This window comes from Myodes glareolus, chromosome 4, assembly GCF_982192425.1.
Source record: "Myodes glareolus chromosome 4, mMyoGla1.1, whole genome shotgun sequence".
Classification (NCBI taxonomy): Eukaryota; Metazoa; Chordata; class Mammalia; order Rodentia; family Cricetidae; genus Myodes; species Myodes glareolus.
Window position 1 is genome coordinate 54,594,688 of NC_142029.1, and position 22,205 is coordinate 54,616,892.

Genomic DNA, 22,205 nt, shown 5'->3' on the forward strand with positions numbered 1-22,205 from the left:
GTAGATGTTATAGAGTGAAAAGACAATAGAAAAATAAAAATGGGGCTGACAAGAAGCTCAGCAAATACAGGTACTTGCTGCTATGTCTGTTGACTTCCATCCCCACTATCCACATGGTGCAAGGAGAGAATGGCCTCCCACAGGTTGTCCTCTGACCTCCATACACACTATGATGCACGTGCACACACACAATACAAAAATGTAATAAAAGTTTCTAAGTAAAGATGACAGAATTAAAACTAATAGTAGCAGGAATGTGGTGGTGTGCACCTATAATCCCAGCATTCTTGAGACTGAGGCTGGAGACTCTTGAGTTCAAAGCAATCTGGATTACTCAAATTCTGTCTCAAGATAGGAATTAAGAGAGAAAGAAGTCATTCATAGTAAAAGTAATTTTGCTCCATAACTAAGTTAAAGAAGCAGAAAAGAAATGAGTATCAATACAATTGAAATTTTTACAGTTTCCTGAACAAGCTGACACAGGTTTGTAATTCCAACACTGGGGAGTCTGCAACCAGGTGAGTCTTAATTTCAACACCAGGGAGATGCTGTCTCAGAAAAAAAGAAAAATTAAAAGGATTCATTTAGTTGGAAGCAATAATGTACCAAATATATTGTTGCAACCTAATAAGGTAAGGAATTGTACTATATGTTAATGAAGAGTTGTAATGATAGTGTCTCTTTTATCTGTTTTCCTGTTTACATTTTCACAGCATTTGATGACCAGCGAAGACTCACCAATTATAGAATATTACCCACCAGATTTTAAAACTGATCTAAATGGGAAACAACAGGAATGGGAAGCTGTGGTATTAATACCCTTTATTGATGAGGTCAGTATATGAAATAATTACATATAAATGCAGTCTTTTAATGTGTGTTTGTGTGTGTGTGTTTGTTTGTGTGTGTGTGTAAGCCAAAGATAATCTTAGGTGTCATTCTTCAGACATCATCCCCTGGTCTAACAGAGGACCTACCTGTTTCCGTCTACCCAGCACTTGATTCCAAGTGTGTTTATACCACCATGCCCAGCTTTCTACATGGGCAAGCTAGAAACCAAACCAGGTCTTGATGTTTTTTAGCTAATCCCTTACCAACTGAGCTATTTTCCCAGCCCCAATCATTTTTTGTTTTAATGTTTGTCGTTCTAATCGGGGTGAGATAGACTCAGAGTTCATTTAATTGTATTTCCCTGGTGGCTTAGAATGTTGAGCATTTTTTCATATATTAGCTATATTATTATATTGTATCTGTTCTTTTGAGAATTGTCTGGTTAGTCCATTTGTCTACTTATTCATTGATTTTTTTTCTACTTAATTTTTGGGGGTCACTATAGTTTCTAGGTATTAATCCCCTATCAGATGTATAGTTAGCAAGGACTTTCTCCCACTTTATAGGTTGTCTCTTAACGTTGCAGATGGTTTTCTTTACTGTTATAAGCTTGACTTGACTCAATCTCCTTGAATTCTTGAGCTTATAGCCTGTGTCCTTAGGGTACTTCCAGAAAATCCTTGCCACCTACTGTGTGGGATATGCCTTCTTCTTTGGTTTCTAAAGCCTCGAGGTTTATTGTTTGATGATTTATTTGAGATCACTGACTTTCATAGTTGTCCACTCTCATCTTAGGACTCCCTTAGCTGTACCAGAATGCTGTGCCTTCATTTTCGTTTGATTCTAGAACCTTAAATTTCCTCCATGATTTCTTCAGTCACTCATTTCATGCCAGTTTATATCATTCAGTTTCCATGTAGTTTCTCTTTGCTATTAATGTCTAGTATTCCACTAGGATCTGATAAGATACAAGGAATTATTCCAGTTCTTTTTTTTTTTTTGTGGCTTTTTAAGACAGTCTCATAGTCCAGGCTTGCCTTGATTTGCTGTGTAGCTGAGAATGACTTTGAACTCCTGGTCCTTCTTCAAAGTGCTGGATTTACTGGGTATACTACATGTATACCTTGATTCTTTTGTATTTGTGAAGACTTGATTTGTGGCCAAGAATGTGGTCAGTTTTAGAGACGGTTCTATGGACTACTGAGAATGTATATTTGGTATCTCTTGTAGATAGATACCTCATAAGTCCATTTGATCTATGGTATAATTTAACTCTGAAGAGTCTCTGTTCATTTTTGTGTGGATGAGAGTGAAGTACTAAACTCATCATTATTATTCTATCAAGACGTGTGAGACCTCTTATGCCTATTGGTGTCTATTTTATGAAATAGAGAGCTGCAACATTTAGCACATGTATCTCAAGTATTATGTCATCTTGATTAATTTTTCTGTAATATATAATGGACTTCTCACCTTGTCTGACCAATTTTGATTTGAAGTCTACCCTTTCAGATATGAGGTTATCTACAATAGCTTCTTTTCCTTCTATTCACTTGATAGACTAACTTGAAATCCTTTGAATCTCAATCTGTGGGTACCTTTCTTTGTCAGTGAGGTATTTCTTAGCAACAACAAACAGTTGGATCCTGCTTTTCAGTCCAGTCAGCTATCTTTCTCTTCCTTCCTTCCCTTCCTTCCTTCCTTTCTTTCTCTCTTCCTCTCTTTCTCTCTTTTGTTATTGAGTTGAGGCCATTTCCGTAGAAGGTTATTACTGTTGGATCAGGGTTTTTTGAGGGGGTGGGGCGAGGGTTGTTTGTTTATTGAGACAGGGTTTCTCTGTGTAGCCCTGGCCATCCTGGAACTCACTCTGTAGACCAGACTGGCCTCACAGAGATCTGCCTGCCTCTGCCTCCCAAGTGCTGGGATTAGAGGCGTACACCACTTGACTAGGTTTTGGGTTTTTTGTTTGTTATGTTTTGTTTTGTTTCTTTCTTTCTCCTATATTAATGTTAGAGGTTTTCTGGTTTTCTATGTTACATCATAGATTCTTTCCTACTTTTCTTTTTTGTTTTTTGGGTTTAAATTTTTTGTTTGTGTTTTGTTGTTGCTTTGTTTGCGGGGAGGGGGATGTCTCAATTTCAAGATGGGGTATCTCTGTGTGTAGCCCTGGCTGTCCTGAAACTCACTCTGTAGAATAGGCTAGCTTTAAACTCACAAATATTTGCCTGCCTCTGCCTCCCAAGTGCTGGAATTAAAGGCGTGTGCCACCACCACCTGGCTCTTTTCCTACTTTTCTTTCATCTGACCTCCACACATGTGCTATGGCATCCATGCATTCACATACATATGTACATATATATTTATACACTAAATACTTTAATTTTAATAAACAAAAATTGGGACTGGAGAGATGGCTTAGCAGTAAAGAGCACTGACTGCCTTTCCAAGAGACCTAAGTTCGGTTCTAGCACCCACATGGCTGCTCATAACCATCTGTTACTCCGGTTTCAGGGGATACGACACCTTCTGGCCTCTGCAGGCAACAGACATAAACTTACATGCAAGCAGAACACCTACACACATAAAATAAGTAAATTAAACCTAGTAAAATAAAAACATTCATACAGTGGAGAGCGATACAGGAAGACTCGATGTTCCCTTCTCACACAAGCAAGCATACCTGCATGTGTGCACACCAGTCAATAATTAATCAGTGAATAAGTAAAAATTGAATGCCTTTTATGTTTAGGTGTTCATGTCTTCTCTACAGTTGAGAAATACTGGTATAATGTCATTGAATACCTGGTCTGTACTTTTAGTTTTTAGTTTTTTTATCCCATGGATTCTTCGTTTTGGTACTTTGGTCTCTTGATTGCATCTCATGCCCAGCTGGGTGAACTTCTTTTCAGTACATAACCTGTCTCTCAAGTTCTCCTGTCTGTCTGTCTTTGGATTCGAGTCTACTTCTTATGCTAAATCTTCTCCTTTGCACGGACAGCTTCTAGATTGCCGTCTTACTCCATAGTTTCTTCTCGCAGGACCTTTTCTGTTGTTTTGTTTTGTGTTTTATGTTGTAAGTCAGGGTAGTGAAGAACTTGCAATGTGTCTGAGAATGACACTGAACTCTTGTTTTGCTTTAATTTTATTTTCACTGTGTGTGCACACATGTTCTACAGGTAGAGGTCAGAGGACAGCCTGTGAAAGTTGATTATTTCTGAGGGATTGAACTGAGGTCATCAGACAGCAACAGATGGCTACCCCATCAGCCCATGATGTTATTTTTTAAGAACCTAGTAGTGTACAAAGGGGAAAATACTTTTCTGTATGTTGAGATTACGGTATTTGTTTTAATCATTTATTATTATTTACATCAGAAACGATTGTTGGAAGCCATGGAGACGTGTAATCACTCCCTCAAAAAGGAAGAGAGGAAAAGAAACCAACACAGTGAATGTCTAATGTGCTGGTATGATAGAGACACAGAGTTCACCTACTCCTCTCCATGGCCAGAAAAGTTCCCTGCCATAGAACGGTGTTGTGCAAGGTAATGCTACTTGGTAATTTATGAATTCTTCTTATAGATGTTCAAGTGTTTGTGTGTATATGGGAATTCATATTTGTGACAATTACTTGATATCAAATAAGCTGGGGATAGTAGTTCAAGCCTAGAGTCCCAGCTGCTTAGGAGGCTGAAGCAGAAGAATCTTGCTTGAGCCCAGGAATTCAAGATCAACAACATAATGATTCCCAGTCTCAAAATGAAATAAATAACTATTGAGCGACACCCAGCTGCTCAGCATCAGAGCGTTGTCTCTCCGTGGACCACGTCACTCTCTCCTTGGAGCAGACGCTAATTCCTTCTACTGCAGCTTTGTGGGTTTTTCTGTCTAGTATATCTTTGACTTTATCTCTAAACAATTTCTGTATTAAATTTTTGTGATTTTTGTTTTCATTGTTCATGTCTCTATTCCCAGCAATATTTGATAAACATAACCTTACAGTCATCAACTGTACCCAGCCAGAGATTTAAAAAAGTCGAGAACCCCTATTTTCCTTTCTTAAATCTGTTTTTGTCATTCTCTTCCCATTAAAATACCATTTTTATTTTTTCTCTTTTCGTGCCTTCTTGAAAATCATGTATATAAATGACAGTTGAGCGAATGGTATTTTTTTAAAATACAAAGAACAATAAAATAGACTGAAATGTTATTCTTTTAGAACATAAAATATAGATTTACATTTCCCTTTGTGTTTATGTATAAGGGTTTTTTTGTTTTTGTTTGTTTAGTTTGGTTTCGTTTTGGTTGTTTTTGAGATAGGTTCTTCAATGGACCTGGAACTCACCAATTTGGCTAGACTGGCTGGCCAGCAAGTGCAGGGGTCCTCCTGTCTCTGTCTTCCCCAGCTCTGGGATTACAGAGGCATGCTGCCACGCCCTCCTTTTTAAGTAGATGCTAGGATTGTCCTCAAATCCTTAAATTGGAAAGCAAGCAAGTTACTACCTGAGCCATCTCCTTACTCCTCAATTGTTTGTTTGTTTTGGGTTTTGGTTTTGTTTGTTTGTTTAGAGACAGGATTTCTCTGTGGAGTCCTGGCTGTCCTGGAACTCACTTTATAGACCAGGCTGGCCTCAAACTCACAGAGATCCACCTGCCTCTGACTCCAGAGTAATGGGATTAAAGGCATGCACCACTACCAACAGACCCCTCAATTTAAAGAAAGAAAGAAAGAGAGAGAGAGAGAGAGTAGCTTGTTTAAAAATAGTGGGATAAAAACCTTTACTTAGTAATCTACAGACCTAATTGTGCTTAGACTAGTAACAGTAGAGAAGCTGGGTTGCTCTTAGTTTTCTGGTTTTGTTTGCTTTATTTTAGGGTTTTGTTGTTTGTTATATTTTAGAATTTTTGTTTTACGTTTTGTACCTTTCTTTGTGTGTGTGTGTTTGTGTGTATGGAGAGAGGGAGGGAGAGAGAGAGAGAAAGAGAGAGAGGGAAGGACACAAGTATGCTATGAGTATATGGAGATCAGAGGACTTTTGGGAGTCAGTTCTTTCTTTTTATCGTGTAGGCACTAGGGATTAAACACAAGATATCAGTCAAGCTTGGCAGCAAGTGCCTTTACCTACATCATTGGCCCCTGATTTGGTTTTTGTTGTTTTGTTTGTTTGTTTGTTGAGGGCAGAAAGGCCTTGTGTTGGGAAATATTAATTGAAGATTTGTTACATTTGTTTATGCTGTGAAATATTTGTTAAATGATGCAAAGATGTGTTGTATTCTTTTATGTTGCATTTGTTTAACTCTGTAAAGCTGTGTTACTTTGCCTGTCTAAAACACCTGATTAATTCAATAAAGAACTGAATGGCCAATGGCTAGGCAGGAGAAAGGGATAGGTGGGACTGCCAGGCAGAGAGCAAACAGGAGAAAAGAGAGAAGAGGGAGGAGCAAGAGAAGGAGAAGAGGACACCAGGTGCCAGCCAGCCAGCCACAAGTAAGGAGAAAAGAAAAAGATATTCAACAAAGAAAGGTAAAAGTCCAGATGCAAAATGTAGCTAAAGAGAAAAAGGATTATTTAAGAAAAACTTAGAAATAATCCAAGCTAAGGCCAGGCACTCATAAAAAGAAATAAGCCTCTGTGTGATTTATTTGGGAGCTGGGTGACAAGTCCTCCCAAAGATCTAAAGAGTAATAAAAACCAACTACAGCCTTGTGCACACAGATAGGCACTGGAGAAGCCAGGAAAGTTAAACACACAGCTTACCTCCGCGGTGGAATGAGGTGCGCAGTGGCTCTTCCTGGAACACTAGGAATGATGCAGTTTTACAGCCTGGTGATCCTTTGCTGTCCGCTGAGACAGGCTCTTCCATATCTCCCAAATTCAGGTTTTTACTTATTAAAGACCCTTTTCCCTAAATCTTGAGCATTGCTTTTAGATTCATAAACCCATTCTTAGGAGTGTGGTCACTTGTGCTTTACAGCAGCCTGAGTGACTTGTGTGTTATCTTAGGGCCAGGCCAATCCTGACTCCCACAGGTGTCATGCTTACCTCAGTCAAGCTCCCTAGACCCTAACTTTTGGTCACTCTCTCTGAGTCAGCAATGCCCATTCCTGTGAAGGAAGCCAGATGTACTTTGTAAGAAAAAGTGCACTTGAGGCTGAGTTCATTGTTATCTGAATACTTTTTTCTAAATCACACTGTGCTTAAATAGGACTAAAGTAAAATGGTATGGGCCAGATTGTAGAAGTCTTGGTCCAACCCCAATACAACAAAATCAGTCTGAGCCGAGTTTCATTCTTGTCTTCGAGTCTTCAAGGATCAATTTTTCTTGCCTGCTGTAAAGCCTGCACAGGAATCACCACAGTTTATTTCCTGTGAGACAGGATTTCCTTGGGTAGCCCCAAATAGCTTTAAGTTCAGTATAGTCTTCCTACCTCAATCTCCCTGTTTGGGATTATAGGTATAAGCCACTATGCTTGAATTTTCTTTCAATGACTAGTTCTTCTCTTCTACCGTGTTTGTGTTGTGTGTGTGTATGGGGGGGTTGTGGTGTTTCTGGGTCTCACTATCTGCTTAGCCTGGCTTAGAAGTCATTCTGTAATTCACGATAGCCTTGAACTTGCATTCTCCTGCCTCTGCTTCTCTCTAATCACAGACTCATGCTATCATACACACCTCTCTTTTTTAAAGCAAAAATGGTTCTTATTAAATAGTCAAAAGTTAGTTGAAAGTTGTAATTGCTTGTAATGTTTGAATTTTAAATTACCTTGATTTATTTTCTAGGTATAAAATAATATCATTAGATGCTTGGCGTGTAGACATAAACAAGAACAGAATAACCAGGGTTGACCAGAAGGCTTTATATTTCTGTGGATTCCCTACTTTGAAACACATCAAACATAAAGTCAGTGGCTATTTAATTCAGATTTTTTTCACTTTATTAAAAGTGGAGTGATTGTAAGAACTAAAACTAAATTGTTTGAATTCTTTTAAAGTTTTTTTTGAAGAAAAGTGGTGTTCAAGTATTCCAGCAGAGTAGTCGTGGTGAGAACATGATGTTGGAAATCTCAGTGGATGCAGATTCAGATGAACTTGTAAGTACTTTATTTATTCATTTACTTATAGAACAGTAGTCATGCAAAAAAAACTGCTATACCTGCCAAAGTGTTTAACAGAGAGATTTAATGTGCATAACTGAGATTCAGCTTTAAAGATAACGCACAGAAACACGAGTTAGGTGACACTAAGAGCCTTTATAACTAGCATCATGAATGGGATTTGAAAAGGAAATGAACTCTGCTGGCCAGCGACTAGGAACATGCGTGTATGAGCAGATGCTTGACCTAGGTGCTGACAGACATTAGGACAAAGAAAGGAAAGACATTCATTCTCCTTGAAAGAAAGGAAGGAGTATCAACTTCAAAATAAATGAGTTGGAATGCATTGTCTTATTTTTTTTACCTTTGTGTCTGAAATATTTCTTAATGCTATTGCTGCCTGGGGGCAGTTTCCAGATAGCACAGGGCTCGAAAGAGATCCAAGGGGTCAACATATGCTAAGACTTTTCTATCTGAGGGGTTGAGGGAAGAAACACAGTCTCTGAATGGTTTCTTTTAGGTCTTTATTCTTCATTTGCATTCTCTATTCTTTACTTTCCTGCTGCTCTCCTACTCTCATTCTTGATGTTTTCCTTCTAATTCTGTCTTTATTCTTGGTGTTTTTCCTCTAGTTCTTTCTAACTCTCCCATTCTTGATGTTTTCCTTCAAGCCCACTGTAACTCTAACTCTATCTCTGTTCTTTCCCTTGCAGGTTATATACCCAGCAAAATCTTTCAGGCAATTTAAAAATTACAATATGGTTACATTTTGTTTTTCAAATGAATGATTTCAGTGAATACTAAACAAACAGTAAAAAACAGCATATTTTCCATATCCCTTACATGATTAAATATTTTATGTATTACAGTTGAAAAAAAATTATCCTAAAAACCCATATGCATTCATACCCAAGCAACTTGTTATGGCTTAACCATGTGGACAAGCAAGGTGTTCTTGTCAGGGTTTTAACTGGCAGGCTGTATTTTGTAGTTACAAAGAAAGGGCCAATTACTTTATTACTTATCTTGAAAGGTAATCTTATAAGGAATCACAAACCTAAATTTATATATGAAATAGAATCAGTTACTTCTACTTTAAATCTTTAGGGTACATACCCACTCATTAATAGTCTTTTTGTTTGTTTGTTTGTTTGTTTGTTTCTCTTTTTTAGAATATTTATTTATTATGTATACAATATTCTGTCATTGTGTATGCCTGCAGGCCAGAAGAGGGCACCAGACCTCATTACAGATGGTTGTGAGCCACCATGTGGTTGTAGGAATTGAACTCAGGACCTTTGGAAGAGCAGGCAATGCTCTTAACCTCTGAGCCATCTCTCCAGCCCCTCATTAATATGATAAAAATCATAATAGTATTTTAGATCAGGAGATTGAGGGCAGAAATGAGTATAAGGATTTAATCATCACTTTGATTATCAACCAACCCTAAGGAAAGTACATCAGCTAGTAACAACTGGGCTGCTTTGTATTTTTGACCTTAGTTATGTGTCCTTGTGAACATTAGATTGTATTTTAGGGTTTTTCTTCTCAAAGCTGTTATCAAAACATCTGATCTGACCTGAAGTTATTTTAAAGCATATCTCAGGACAATCTCAAATTTCCTATAAAAGAGAGGACAACCTGGAATTCCTGATCCTCTTGCCTCTGTTTCCCAAGTATTAGCATAAAAGACATACACAACTGCACCCTGTTGTGTAGTTGTGGGCATTGAACTCAGGACTCTGAATGCTAAGCAAGCCGTCTACCAGCTCAGCTGGGAACATAGTTCTGTTAACAGAGTTCCTGTCTAGTGTGTACAAACCTAGACCCCCAAAACCATATTAAACTGGGCATGCTTAAAGGAGCACATCTGCAGTCCAGCACTTGGTAAGTAGAAGCAGGAAGACCAGGAAGTTCACGGTAATCCTTGGCTACATAGCAAGTGCCAGACCAGCCTAGGCTACATGATACTTTTCTTATCTCAAAACAAATAGCAAACAAAAGCAAAAGATTAAATATAATTCAAAAGACAAATAAAATTTATACTTAAACATCAATTTCTGCTACAAAGTTGTTCTCTAACCTGTAAGAGAAAATATCTTCTTCTTAAAGCTAGAATTTATTACCTAAAATATTACCTTGTACAAAATAGTGAATTATTTTTATTTATCCTCAACATTGGAAGAAATGCACTATCATTTCTGTTCATAAAGAAAAACATAATTTGGTCAGAATTTGAAAGAATAAAACCAAAATTTGGAACTGTGTCCCCTGTCTTTGAATCTAATGTTCTTTTTTGCTAACATGCCACAAGTGAAGTGAGATACTTCTTTTTCTTATGAGATAGTTCTTAGATTCTGCTTTAAGTATCATCCAGAATGAAACTCAAAAGCCATTACTGCTGTTCTTCTCAGTGTTTTTTTTGTTATCAGAGAAGTAAGAAAGATAATTATGAGTCCAACAAGTAAAATCAGAATTTTCCTAGTGGAGGGCATTTTGTAACACCATTAATCTGCCTCCTTTATAAATTGAAACTTAAATGGAACTGGAGAGTTTTCTCTTGGACATAAACCATGTATGAACTTTTCTGTTTGTGCTTTTAAGAGTATAGAAAACATCGCCTCATCGGTGCTTGGAAAGTCGGTCTTTGTTAACTGGCCCCATCTGGAGGAAGCTAGAGTCGTGGCAGTATCAGACGGTGAAACTAAGTAAGATACAGTTCATGGTTTCTCTAACATATTTACTTTCTGTTTGATAACCTTCATTTATTTTTTTTTTACGTTTTCTTTTGGTTTTTCAAGACAAGACTTCTCTGTGTAGCCCTAACTGTCCTGGAACTCCCTCTGTAGACCAGGCTGGCCTCGAACTCACAGAGATCCACCTGCCTCTGCCTCCCCAGTGCTGGGATTAAAGGTGTGCGCCACCACCACCAGGCTACGACTTTTCGTCTTAAAAATGGCTTTAGCTTTTCTAATTTATTGTATTTTTAAGAGAGATTGTTCTTTATCTATTACTATTGAAGGAATTTTTATAGCAATTGTATTAAACTTAAGGATATAATTGCTAATACTCATAACTCCAGCACTCTGGGCTGAGGCATGAAGACCTTTACAAATTCAGCACTCGCCCGAGCTATGTTGAGGTTCAAGGCTAGCCTATACTACATAGCCAGCCCCTGTCCTGAAAAGAGAGGTGGGGGTGAATGGGGACAAAGGGAAGAAAAATTCAAAAATAAGAAAAAAAAGTTTCATTCTTATAGATGAATTTGGGAAGGTTTGATACTTTTACTGTATTTAATTGTCTAACCTTTGTATGCGGTGTACCTCTCCATTATTTAAATCTTTGATTATTAATGTTTTATCTTTTCATTGTGCTAATGATATATCATTTTGTATTTATACCTGAATAGTTAGTTCATCTTTTCTCAGGCTGTGTAGAATGATCTCAAATTCATGCTCAAGACATCTGCTTCCCTCAGCCCCTCACATAACTGGGTATCCAGAGAATACCATTGTGCCCAATGTAGGAAATTTCCACATGCCTTTATTCTCCAATTTAGATTATTGTATTCAAAAAAAAGTTTGGGTTTAAGGGGTTTGTTTTTGCAATTGTACCACATAAAATTTGTTTACTATGAACACTCACCTTGCAAAAGCTCTACATTAAAGCACAAAGTTTAGGCTTACATAATTTCTCCTTTGTTTCTATATCTAAGGTTTTACTTGGAAGAACCTCCAGGAACACAGAAGGTTTATTTGGGAAAAACTGCTCCACCATCTAAAGTCTTTGAACTTTCAGATAAAGAACAGTCGAACTGGACTAAAGAAATACAAGGAATTTCAGAACAGTGAGTATCGTTAAGAATTTGGTTAGGACTGGAGAAATGGCTCAGAGGTTAAGAACACTGGGTTCTTTTAACCAGAGTTAAGACCCCCATGTAGTGATTCACTGTTCTTTAACTCCAGTCCCAGGGAATCAGTGCCCTCTTCTGGTCTCTGTGACATCATGCACACACATGGTACACAAACAAACATGCAGACAAAACACCCACACATACTAAATAAATACATTTTAAGAAATAACTTTGTCGGGGCTGGAGAGATGGCTCAGAGGTTAAGAGCATTGCCTGCTCTTCCAAAGGTCCTGAGTTCAATTCCCAGCAACACATGGTGGCTCACATCCATCTGTAATGGGGTCTGGTGCCCTCTTCTGGCATGCAGGCACACACACAGACAGAATATTGTATACATAATAAATAAATAAATATTTTTTTAAAAAAAAGAAATAACTTTGTCAAGCATAAAAGTATACAACTTTAATTCCCACACTCAGGAAACTGAGGCAGGAGGACTATGAGATTGATTCACTCTTCTTAGCACAGTGTCACATACATGGCAAGGAAATGCAGATACAAAGCACAGGGGACTGAAGATTGGAGCTCAGTGTGCTCAAGGCCTGAGTTCAGTCCCTCAAGCCATTGTTAAAAGAATGGTTAGTGTTAAAAGGTGTGCTATTTTACCTGAAAGCCAAAAGAATCAATAAGGCAAAGGTGGTTATTTATAAAAAATGTGTATCACATTTAAATGGAAGAAATGAGCCTTTGCAGTGAATAACATACTTAAGGTGCTCCTTGGTTTGCTGAGCTCCATGCTGCCTTTCTTCACTTTCTCTTAAATTTTTTATGCCATTTATGTGTGCCCTTTGAATGTGAAGTTCTAGAGTTTTTACAGATTGATTTCTCATTCAGTCACCTAGACAGTGGGAAAATGGTCCACAGACTAAAATCAATACTATCAAAGCTTTTGTGGCAGTGATTCTCAACCTGTGAAGTCAACCAGCCCTTTTCACAGGGGTCACCTAAGATCATTGGAAAGCACAGATATTTACATAACAGTTCACAACAGTAGCAAAATTACAGTTAGGAAGTAGCAACAAAACTAATTTTATGGTTGGGGGTCACCGCACCATGAGGAGCTGTAATTGGAGGTTGTAGTATCAGGAAGGCTGAGAACCACTGCTTTATAGGATGCTGAAAACTGCTGGGCCTTTATTTGCAGTGTAAGTGTTTGATTGATGATTATCACCTGGACTGCATACACACTTCTACAATTATATCTTTCTTTTTTATTTTTCCTTTAGGTACCTAAGAAGAAAGGGAATAGTAATAAATGAAACATCTGCCGTTGTGTATGCTCAGTTGCTCACAGGTCGTAAATATCAAATCAGTCAGAATGGTGAAGTTCATCTGGAAAAACAATGGTCAAAACAAATTCTTCCTTTTGTTTATCAAACTATTGTTAAGGTAAGGTTCCCCAAGTCTCAATTCTTTCTTAATATATACTTTACACGTTCTTAAGGTCCTGTGTAATCCCAGTGTTTGAGAGGCCAATATTAAGTTCAAGGCCAGCATAGGCAGCTGGGCAACCTAGCAAGAATGTTTCTCGAAATATTTTAAGGGCTAGAGATACAGTTCAGTGATAGAGTAATTGCCAAGAATTCATGAAGTCCTAGATGTTTTAAGACTCAGCAATGCCAAAAAAAAAAAGTCACAATAATTAATATGTGGCAGAAGAGAGGACCTGCTCCTACAAGTTGTCCTTAGACACAAACACACACATTAAATAAGTGGTTTGGTTCTGGTTTTGATTTTGTAAATTTTTAAATATATTTCCATATAAGGATTATTCTGTGCCCACTCAGCATATACAAGTAGGGAACATGGTTTTGATTTTGTGGTGATTTTGTTGTTGTTGTTGTTCCTTTGGTTGGTTCATTGGTCTTTGTTTTTTTTTTTTTTTTTTTTGAGACAGGTTCTCTGCTATGTAGCTCTGTCTGTCCTGGAACTCACTGTATAGACTAGGCTGACCATGAACTCACAGAAATCTACCTCCCAAACCCTGGGGTTGTTGGTGTATGTCACCATGCTTAACCTATTTTATGGTAGTTTTTAAGAACTTATTTTCTAGAGTAAATTTTCGAGAACACACCATTTGTAACATGTTGACATTTTTTTTTATCCTTCAAAAATACTGGCCTTAGCCAGGTGTAGTGATGAACACCTGTAGTCCTGGCACTTAGGAAGTTGAAGCAAGAAGATTGTGTGTTTGAGACCGTGGTGGATAACATATCAAGACCCTTTCTTTTTTAAAAAAAATTATTTTGCCAGAAATAGACAGTGAATATTAAAGTCTTTGTCTTTGTGTGCATAATTTCTAATATTGTAAGGGGACAGGAGGCACTCTGGATAACTGCTTGATACTTCAGTTACCTTCATTCAGCCAAGGTCTTCAAATATTACCTGGAAGGGGCCAGAATTAAGGAATTCATACATTTTAAATTGATTACCATTCTGAGTATTGAGACAAATCTTGTGCTGTCTCTCAGATGGAAATCCTCTTTGTCCCCTGCATCCATGCTGTGTGCCTACCCTGAGTAGTATCTCAGCGCCAGCTCAACTGTTGAAGCATGGTGACTTTTATTTTACTAGAATGACTACAAAGTGTAAGAATAATGGTACTGACAGTTAGAATATGCTCCCTTTACATGGAAAGATGAAACTTTCCCTCATATGCCAAGAATGGTTCAATTATAGATAGTAAGGATGATGTTCCAGTCCTGAAATTGTAAGGGAAGAGCTTGTTTCACCACTGCTGCTGCTCCACTTTTTGTTTTGGTTTTTGTTTTTTGAGACAGGGCTTCTCTCTGTAACAGCCCTGGCCATCCTGGAACTCGCTCTGTGGACCAGGCTGGCATCGAACTCACAGAGATCTGCCTGCCTCTGGCTGCCGAGTGCTGGGATTAAAGGCGTGCGCCACCAACCCCTGGCTTTGCTGCTCCACTTTAAGCTTGGAGCGTGTGTCCACATTTCATAAGTTCTCAGTCATTCACCACATCTCATCATGGAGGCATGTATCGTCACATCATCACATGAAAGGGAAAGGTGAAGACAGTGCAAACAGTTTGAAAGGCAGAGACCACGTTCACATGGTCTTAGTCTTACAGTTATCTCTCACTGCTAGCTAATGTATAAAGTAAACTCTGTCATACATGTGTAAGTATAAAAAAGTCTTTGTAGGTTTTAGTACTGACTGTGGTTTCAGACATACACTGTGTAGAGGGGACTTGAAGTTTAACCCTATCCCATGGATATGAATGGGGAGGGGGTGCTGCTATCTAGGAAATAAACTATAGTGTAGTAATTAAGAGCACAAATTGCCCAAGGTGACTTCTTTACTATGTGACCTTGGACAAGATTCACCAACTTTTGTGCCAGTCTTCATAAGATGAGGTTAATAGTAAATGTCAGCCACCAATGATGGCGCAAGAAGTAAATGAAGTAGAAAATGGATGACATATCTAGACGGGAGAACGATGCGACAGGGCAGTGTGTTTTAGGTTTTGATATTAGTGTATAGAAAATCTTCATATTTGACATTTGCAGACAAAACAGATTTAATCCCATGCAGAAAAAAGATGATATGCAGACTTTAGAAATACTAACTGTGATGATTAACTTTTCTATTTCATTTTGTTTAGGACATCCGAGCTTTTGACTCTCGTTTCTCCAGTATCAAAACATTGGATGATTTGTTTCCTCCAAGAAGTATGGTCTTTATGCTGGGAACTCCTTATTATGGCTGCACTGGAGAAGTTAGTTTCAATTTTGTCATGAATTGACTTTTTATTAATATAATCATTCATCTTACGTACAAAATAAAATGTAATGCTAAAGGGGAAACATGAGAAAGAATTCACTCGTGTAACTTAGGACACAGTATTGCGCTGTCAGACAGGTGGTCAGAAGGTGGGAAAAAGAATTGAAAATCTGATGGGTTTGGTGGGGGGAGGTTGTTGGGGTTAGAGGGTTTCTCTGTGTAGCCCTGATTGTCCTGAAACTCACTCTGAAGACCAGGCTGGCCTCAAACTCAGAGATTCACCTGCCTCTGCTTCGTGCTGAGATTAAAGGTGTATGACACCTTTGTTTGTGTTTTTAATATACTTATTTATTAGGTTATATCTGAAACAATCATAAAATAATTTTTAAAATATTTTACATACAGGGTTAGTGTATTTTTAAATGTATTGATATGTTTAATAATTTTACTTCTCACACTGGAAAAAGTACATACAGATATAGAATAAGAAAATATAAGAGTCTGTGGGGGATGGATTGGCAATACTGTTGGGAATTCTGAAGCATATGTGTATATGGCACGTGTGCATTTGTATATACATGCATATTTTTCTGACTATTTTTCAAAAGAATAAGACACAAAGACTCTCTGGTAGCAGTGAACATATGTAATACTCAGATCATGACCTCTAAGACCATACCACCTCACTGAAAACTTTTAGTCCTTCTCACTAAAGTGTCTGATTGTAGGTCTGGAGCAGGTAAGATACAAAACAAGCTTAATACGTCAAATGCCAAAAAATAAAAACTGTTCCAAAGAACTGAAAGATTCATACCAGGAAGCACAGAAACAAGGTGAAAGGACTCCTGCTGCTCAGATATTAATGGTTTGAGAAGCAGTATAATTAAGTACAGTAACAAATTCGAAGTTGCTGAGGGGAATCAAGAATTCATCATTGCATGCTAATAATAAAAAGATAAAACTAGAAAAGCTTTTATTGTGGACATAAGTCAGTAGTGAAGCGCCTGCCTAGCATGCACAGATAAAAGTATAAAGAGAAAGCTGGTGTTGGGAAATCATTTTGCAAATGAAAAATTAATCGAGTCAGGGAAGAATGAGTCAAACTGTGGAAGTTTTTTTCATGGTCTTCAGACTGTCTTTTCACAGACTGTTGATTAATTACAAGGAAAACAAAAACTGTAATTGTACAATGGAGAAGTTGAACACCATACTGACAGTGTGATAGTAACAGTTAGGAATTGACTGATGCTCTGTACATCAAATATGGTGCCTAACATGGATATGTCAAGTAGAGGACATCCTGGCCGGTAAGGTATGGCTGCAGTTGGGTTTTTTGGTTGTTGGACTTTTTTTGTTTTTGGTTTTGGTTTTTGGTTTGTTTTTACTCCTTTGGAAGCCTGCCACATAGCTCCCAAATAAATACACAGAGGCTTGGACTTATTCTTACTTTTGAATGCCAAACCTTAGCTTGCTTGTTTCTAGCCAGCTTTTCTTAAATTATCCCATTTCTCTTTAAGCTACATTTGTCTCTGTGCTTTTACCTTTCTTTATTCTATATATCTTTCTTTCCTTCTTACTCCATGTTTGGCTGGCTGGCTGGCCCCTGGCATCCTACTCTCCTCCTTTTCTTGATTCTCCCTTTTCTCTCTTCTATTTATTCTCTCTGCCTGGCAGCCCCACCTATCCCTCTCTACTGCCTAGCTATTGGCCATTCAGTTCTTTATTGCTCCAGTCAGGTGTTTTAGACAGGCAAAGTAACATAGCTTTACAGGGTTAAACAAATGCAACAAAAAAGAATGCAACACATCTTTGCATCGTTAAACAGATATTCCACAGCATAAAGAAATGTAATGCATCTTAAACTATATTCCACAGCACATAACTTTACTACAAAAAGCAAAATAAGGAACTTGAAGGGAACAGTGCTGCAGCTCAGTGATAGAGTGCTTGCTTAACATACTAAGTTCAGTTTCCAGTATTACACAAAGGAGAAAGACAGAGTGAAAATTGAGGAAGAAATAGCATTCTTCTTATATTATTTTTAAAACACACACCAAAAAAATGATCTGGATATAGTCTAGATTAAAGGATGTTAAATGTGCAGCTGGAGGCTGAGAACATAGCTTAATAAAACCCTGTTTCTAAAAAAGAACAAATAGTGGGCATGTGGGTGTCTACAATCTTGGCATTTAGGAAACTGGGGCAGGAGGATGAATTTAAAGCCTGCCTGGGCTACATAGTATTGCCTGCCTCAATAACAAGCAGACAGACAGCTCATTTCAATATTGTATGCTGTTTTAGAGAGGGAAGAAAGAATTCTGCTCAGGGCATTATTGGGACCATTGATAAAACTGGAATATAGAGAATAGCTAAGACTAAAATGCCATTGTAAATTTATATGCCCAATAATGATACTGCTGTTTTATAGTAAAATATCCTTCTTATGATATACACTAAAATACTTGGAGGTAAAGGGCACAATGTCTGTAAGGTATCCCCAAAGCATTGAAAGGAGCTGGGCATTGTGTGTGCTTAGAATCCCAGGACTCAGGAAGCTAAAGTAGGGGTCGCCAAGTTTGAGGCCAATCTAGACAACACAATGACTTCAAAGCTAGCATACTCTCCTGAAACCCTGTTTCAAAATACTAGATAGTAGTAGTAGTTATTGCTGTTGTTGTTGTTATGTGCTTGCACATATGCACATGATATGCAAATGTTAAAGTCATTCTTTATAATATTAGCAATGAGTGAATCTAGGTCAATGCTTTCAGACATTATTTGCAACATTTTGGTAATAATTCGAAATTATCTACAAGTTAAGTTCTTCTTTTTGGGTGGGGGGGGGGTTGGGTTTTGGTTTTTCGAGACAGGATTTTTCTGTAGCTTTGGAACCTGTCCTGGAACTAGTTCTTGTAGACCAGGTTGGCCTCAAACTCACATAGATCCACCTGCCTCTGCCTCCCAAGTGCTGGGATTAAAGACGTACACCACCACCATCCGGCCAAGTTTAGTTCATTTTTATATATGATTAGCACCTATTAAAACAAATATAAAATGACTCGCTTTATAATATTTTAAAATCCTATTATAAATTACAAGAAAATTTCCACTGTCTAATTTTATGACAAAAACTATATTTTAGAAGAGAATCATTCAAATAAGGAGAAAAATAAATGAATGTAATTAAAGATTAAAATGGTGTGGTTACTCTTCCCCCAGGTTCAGGAATCAGGTGACGTGATTACAGAAGGTAGGATTCGTGTGGTTTTCAGCATTCCATGTGAACCAAACCTTGATGCTTTAATACAGAACCAGCATGTAAGTACAATAGTTAATATTGTTTAGAGTAAGATTTTTTAATGCTGAGATATTTTTTTCTGCCAACTTAAAATTAAGTTCAGTATTTAAGAATAAATAGAAGGGGCTAGAGAGATAGTTCAGCCAGTAAAGTATTTTTAATAAAGCATGAGAACCCTAGTTCATATCGTCAATACCATGGATGAAAACTGGACTGGGGGGGAGGGCTGGAGATGGTTCAGTGGTTAAGAGTACTGACTCCTTATCCAGAGCACCCACACAGTGACTCACAACTATCTGTAGCTCCAGTTCCAGGAGACCCGACACCCTCAGAAAAACATACATTCAGGCAAAACACTAATGCACATAAAATAAAAATAAATAATTTTTAAAAATTGGACCAACAGCAAATGCTATACATGCCACTGCTGGAAGACAGGCCTCTGGAGCTAGCTTGCCAGCCAACTGAGTCTAGTTGAATGAATGCTTTAGTGAGACAAAAGAAAAAACTCAAGAAGATGGCATCTGAGGTTCTCCTCCTCACATGCTTTGTGACATGCATGCCCACTCATAAACACACACATACTGAAAATATAAAGTATAAATCTGTTCCCCAAGACTCATGTCAACCTAGCATGTTAAGTACCCAGATTTAATCCCTAGCATTGAAACAGGATATACATGGATGTAAGTTTAGCAAAAAAACAAGTTGCAGAAATTACATTAATTGGTGTTTATTTTGTATTGTTGTGATCTGGCTTAAAGTATTAAGAATCAGCATACGCATGGGGGAACATGGTGACGAAGGCAGAGGTGTCCCTAAGAATCTTACCATCAGCTCTCCACTATAGAGAGAATTGGACGACATGGTCAGAAGGCTTCAGTGTCCCATTAGATGAAGAAGCTGGAGGCCCTGTATAAAAGAGAATATAAGCTGCTCCTTTTACCCTCACTTTCCTTATCCGGTGTTTTAGCTAGGCTTTTTATGTTTCCTAGGGTACTGTTGATTTTAATTAACTTTTAATTACAGCGCAGCTTAGAATTCTCCCAGAGCACCCTTAGTACTTGGAATAGGACCCTTGTTTCTATGGCAGCTATGTAAATAGAACATTTTGCCTCTAAGCTCTAAATGCTAGTAACCTATGCCAATTATCATAACTGATATGCCTCTACACATTCAAAGTGCTTATTAATAAAGTGATATTTGTTGTAATTAAGAAATACCACCTTAATTATTTGATGTGTTTTGCAAAGCATACTTGTTTTGTATTTTATTCTAAATCTGATGATACTCTTGTTGAATAACCATGTTCTGAGTGTCTGTGTGAGAGAAGAGACAATATTTTATGTAGCACAGGCTGGCCTTTAACTCACTGAGTAGCCAAGGATAACCTTGAACTCCTGATTGTCCTGCCATTGTCTTCTAAGTATTAGGGTTATAGATCTATACCACCACATTTTTCTACCAGCATGTTCATATATTTTATATAGTAATTTGATATTCCAGCCCACCAAAACCAGTTACCTATTTGGACATCATTATATTATTATATAATTTCATATAATCAATGAAATAATGATGGCTGATTTTATGTTGGTGAAAATATTCCCATATTCATCTATGAGCATAAAGTAAAACTATACACTAGTGGGGCTGAGGATGTAGCTTACTGGGTAAAGTGCCTGCTTTGCTTACATGCGGCTCCCTGGGTTCAGTCCCCAGCACTGCATAAACCAGCTTAGTGGCCCAAGTCCATAATCCCAGCTCTTAGGAGGTGGAGACAAGAGGATCAAAAGTTCAAGATTATCCTCAAGAACATAGCAAGTTCAAGACCAACCTGAGCTACATGAAATGGTCTGTCTCTCATATATCCTATGTAACTTACAAAGTATTAGACTATAAACAAAAATTCTGTATGCATGATATAAGGAGTGGATATGATTGTTAATGCTAGTTGGTATTGGATTTATAAATTGTTTTCTACCTAGTTAAAAATTACCCCATCTGATACTGATACTTCTTTTTTGTGTGTGTCTTTTCTTCTTTTGTCCTATTGCTTGATATATTTTATTTTTTGAATTGAAATAGATTTTCTCATACAATATATTCTGATCACAGTTTTCCCTTTTTCTTAATTTCATATTAATTAACTACACAAATTAAATTTCCATTTATTTGACTATGACTTTCATATAATAGTAAGTATTAGTGGAAAAAATTGCTTACATTCATATATGAACGACATTTTTTACTTACTGCTTACAACTCTTTTTATGATGTACTTATGCTTAATTTCAGTATAGTAATTTTTGAAGCCTTCTTTTATTCCATGTACTTGCTAGCCATCCCTGTTTAAAATATGAAAATTAGTTTTAAAAAATATTGTATGAAGAATTTTTTGTTTAGTGCTTACAGCATTTATTTATTGAGACAGATTTACAAACTATGTTTCCTACTCCTTCATCCTTAGAAAGATTGCTATAAAGAGAAAGGAGGGGGCTTTCAGGTCCTTTAGGGTGGGGGTCCAAGGGACCATGTGTTTTTATGTTGTCAGTGGTGTCTTAATTATCTACAGCTCTCAAAGATAACCAGACAGTACTTAATATAAACATGTGTTTCCATAATTGACCTCTCTATTTTTATATTTAAAGAAATACTCTATAAAGTACAACCCAGGATATGTGTTGGCCGGTCGCCTTGGAGTGAGTGGATACCTTGTTTCAAGGTTTACAGGAAGTATTTTTATTGGAAGAGGATCTAGGAGAAAGTAAGTTTGTGTTAGGGATATTTGCTTAAAGTAGCAGAAAAATTAAATATAGAGACTAAATGCTTATTATCCCGGTATTGATTTTCTCCAATTAATGCCTGTGGACTAAGTTGCCCATAAATTCCTCCAGGGTGGTCCTTTACATGAACAGCATATGTTTTAGATGTTTTCAAAGTCAGTTTATATTTCTAGCAGCTAACCTTGAAAAAAGGTATCAGGGTGTGTGTGAGCCTTGGGAATCTATTTCTGTGAATTTTGTTATTTTCCATTTTTATAATTACATAATTTATTTATATGCTTTCTTAAAACCTGCCCTGTAGCATTTTAAGTACTACTAATTAGTAGTAACCATGCTAACCAAGATGTGGGACAATGAGAACTGAGCTTTTCTAAAAGTTGAAAATAATTGTTGGGGTTGGTGATGGCTAAATGGTATACCACTTCTCTGGCATGCACAGGTCTTTGGATTTAATCTCTAGTACTGTTTTTTTAAAAAAAAAAAAGCTAAAACTTTTAATTTTGAACAAATTTTAAAACACTTGTGTGTATATGTGGTTTAAATT

At 37.3% G+C, this 22,205-nt stretch overlaps 1 protein-coding gene across 2 annotated transcripts in view; it reads left to right on the forward strand.

Moving 5' to 3' along the window:
* Window positions 1-22,205, forward strand: part of Xrn1 (5'-3' exoribonuclease 1) — a 103,732-nt gene that overhangs the window by 27,900 nt on the left and 53,627 nt on the right. For both annotated transcript variants that reach the window (XM_048452529.3, XM_048452530.3), the window contains exons 15-24: window positions 714-833; window positions 4,206-4,375; window positions 7,609-7,729; window positions 7,821-7,919; window positions 10,527-10,630; window positions 11,638-11,769; window positions 13,062-13,224; window positions 15,459-15,572; window positions 18,797-18,895; window positions 21,527-21,642. In XM_048452529.3, coding sequence (XP_048308486.3) covers window positions 714-833; window positions 4,206-4,375; window positions 7,609-7,729; window positions 7,821-7,919; window positions 10,527-10,630; window positions 11,638-11,769; window positions 13,062-13,224; window positions 15,459-15,572; window positions 18,797-18,895; window positions 21,527-21,642 — 1,238 coding nt within the window. The remainder of the gene's footprint in view (window positions 1-713; window positions 834-4,205; window positions 4,376-7,608; window positions 7,730-7,820; window positions 7,920-10,526; window positions 10,631-11,637; window positions 11,770-13,061; window positions 13,225-15,458; window positions 15,573-18,796; window positions 18,896-21,526; window positions 21,643-22,205) is intronic.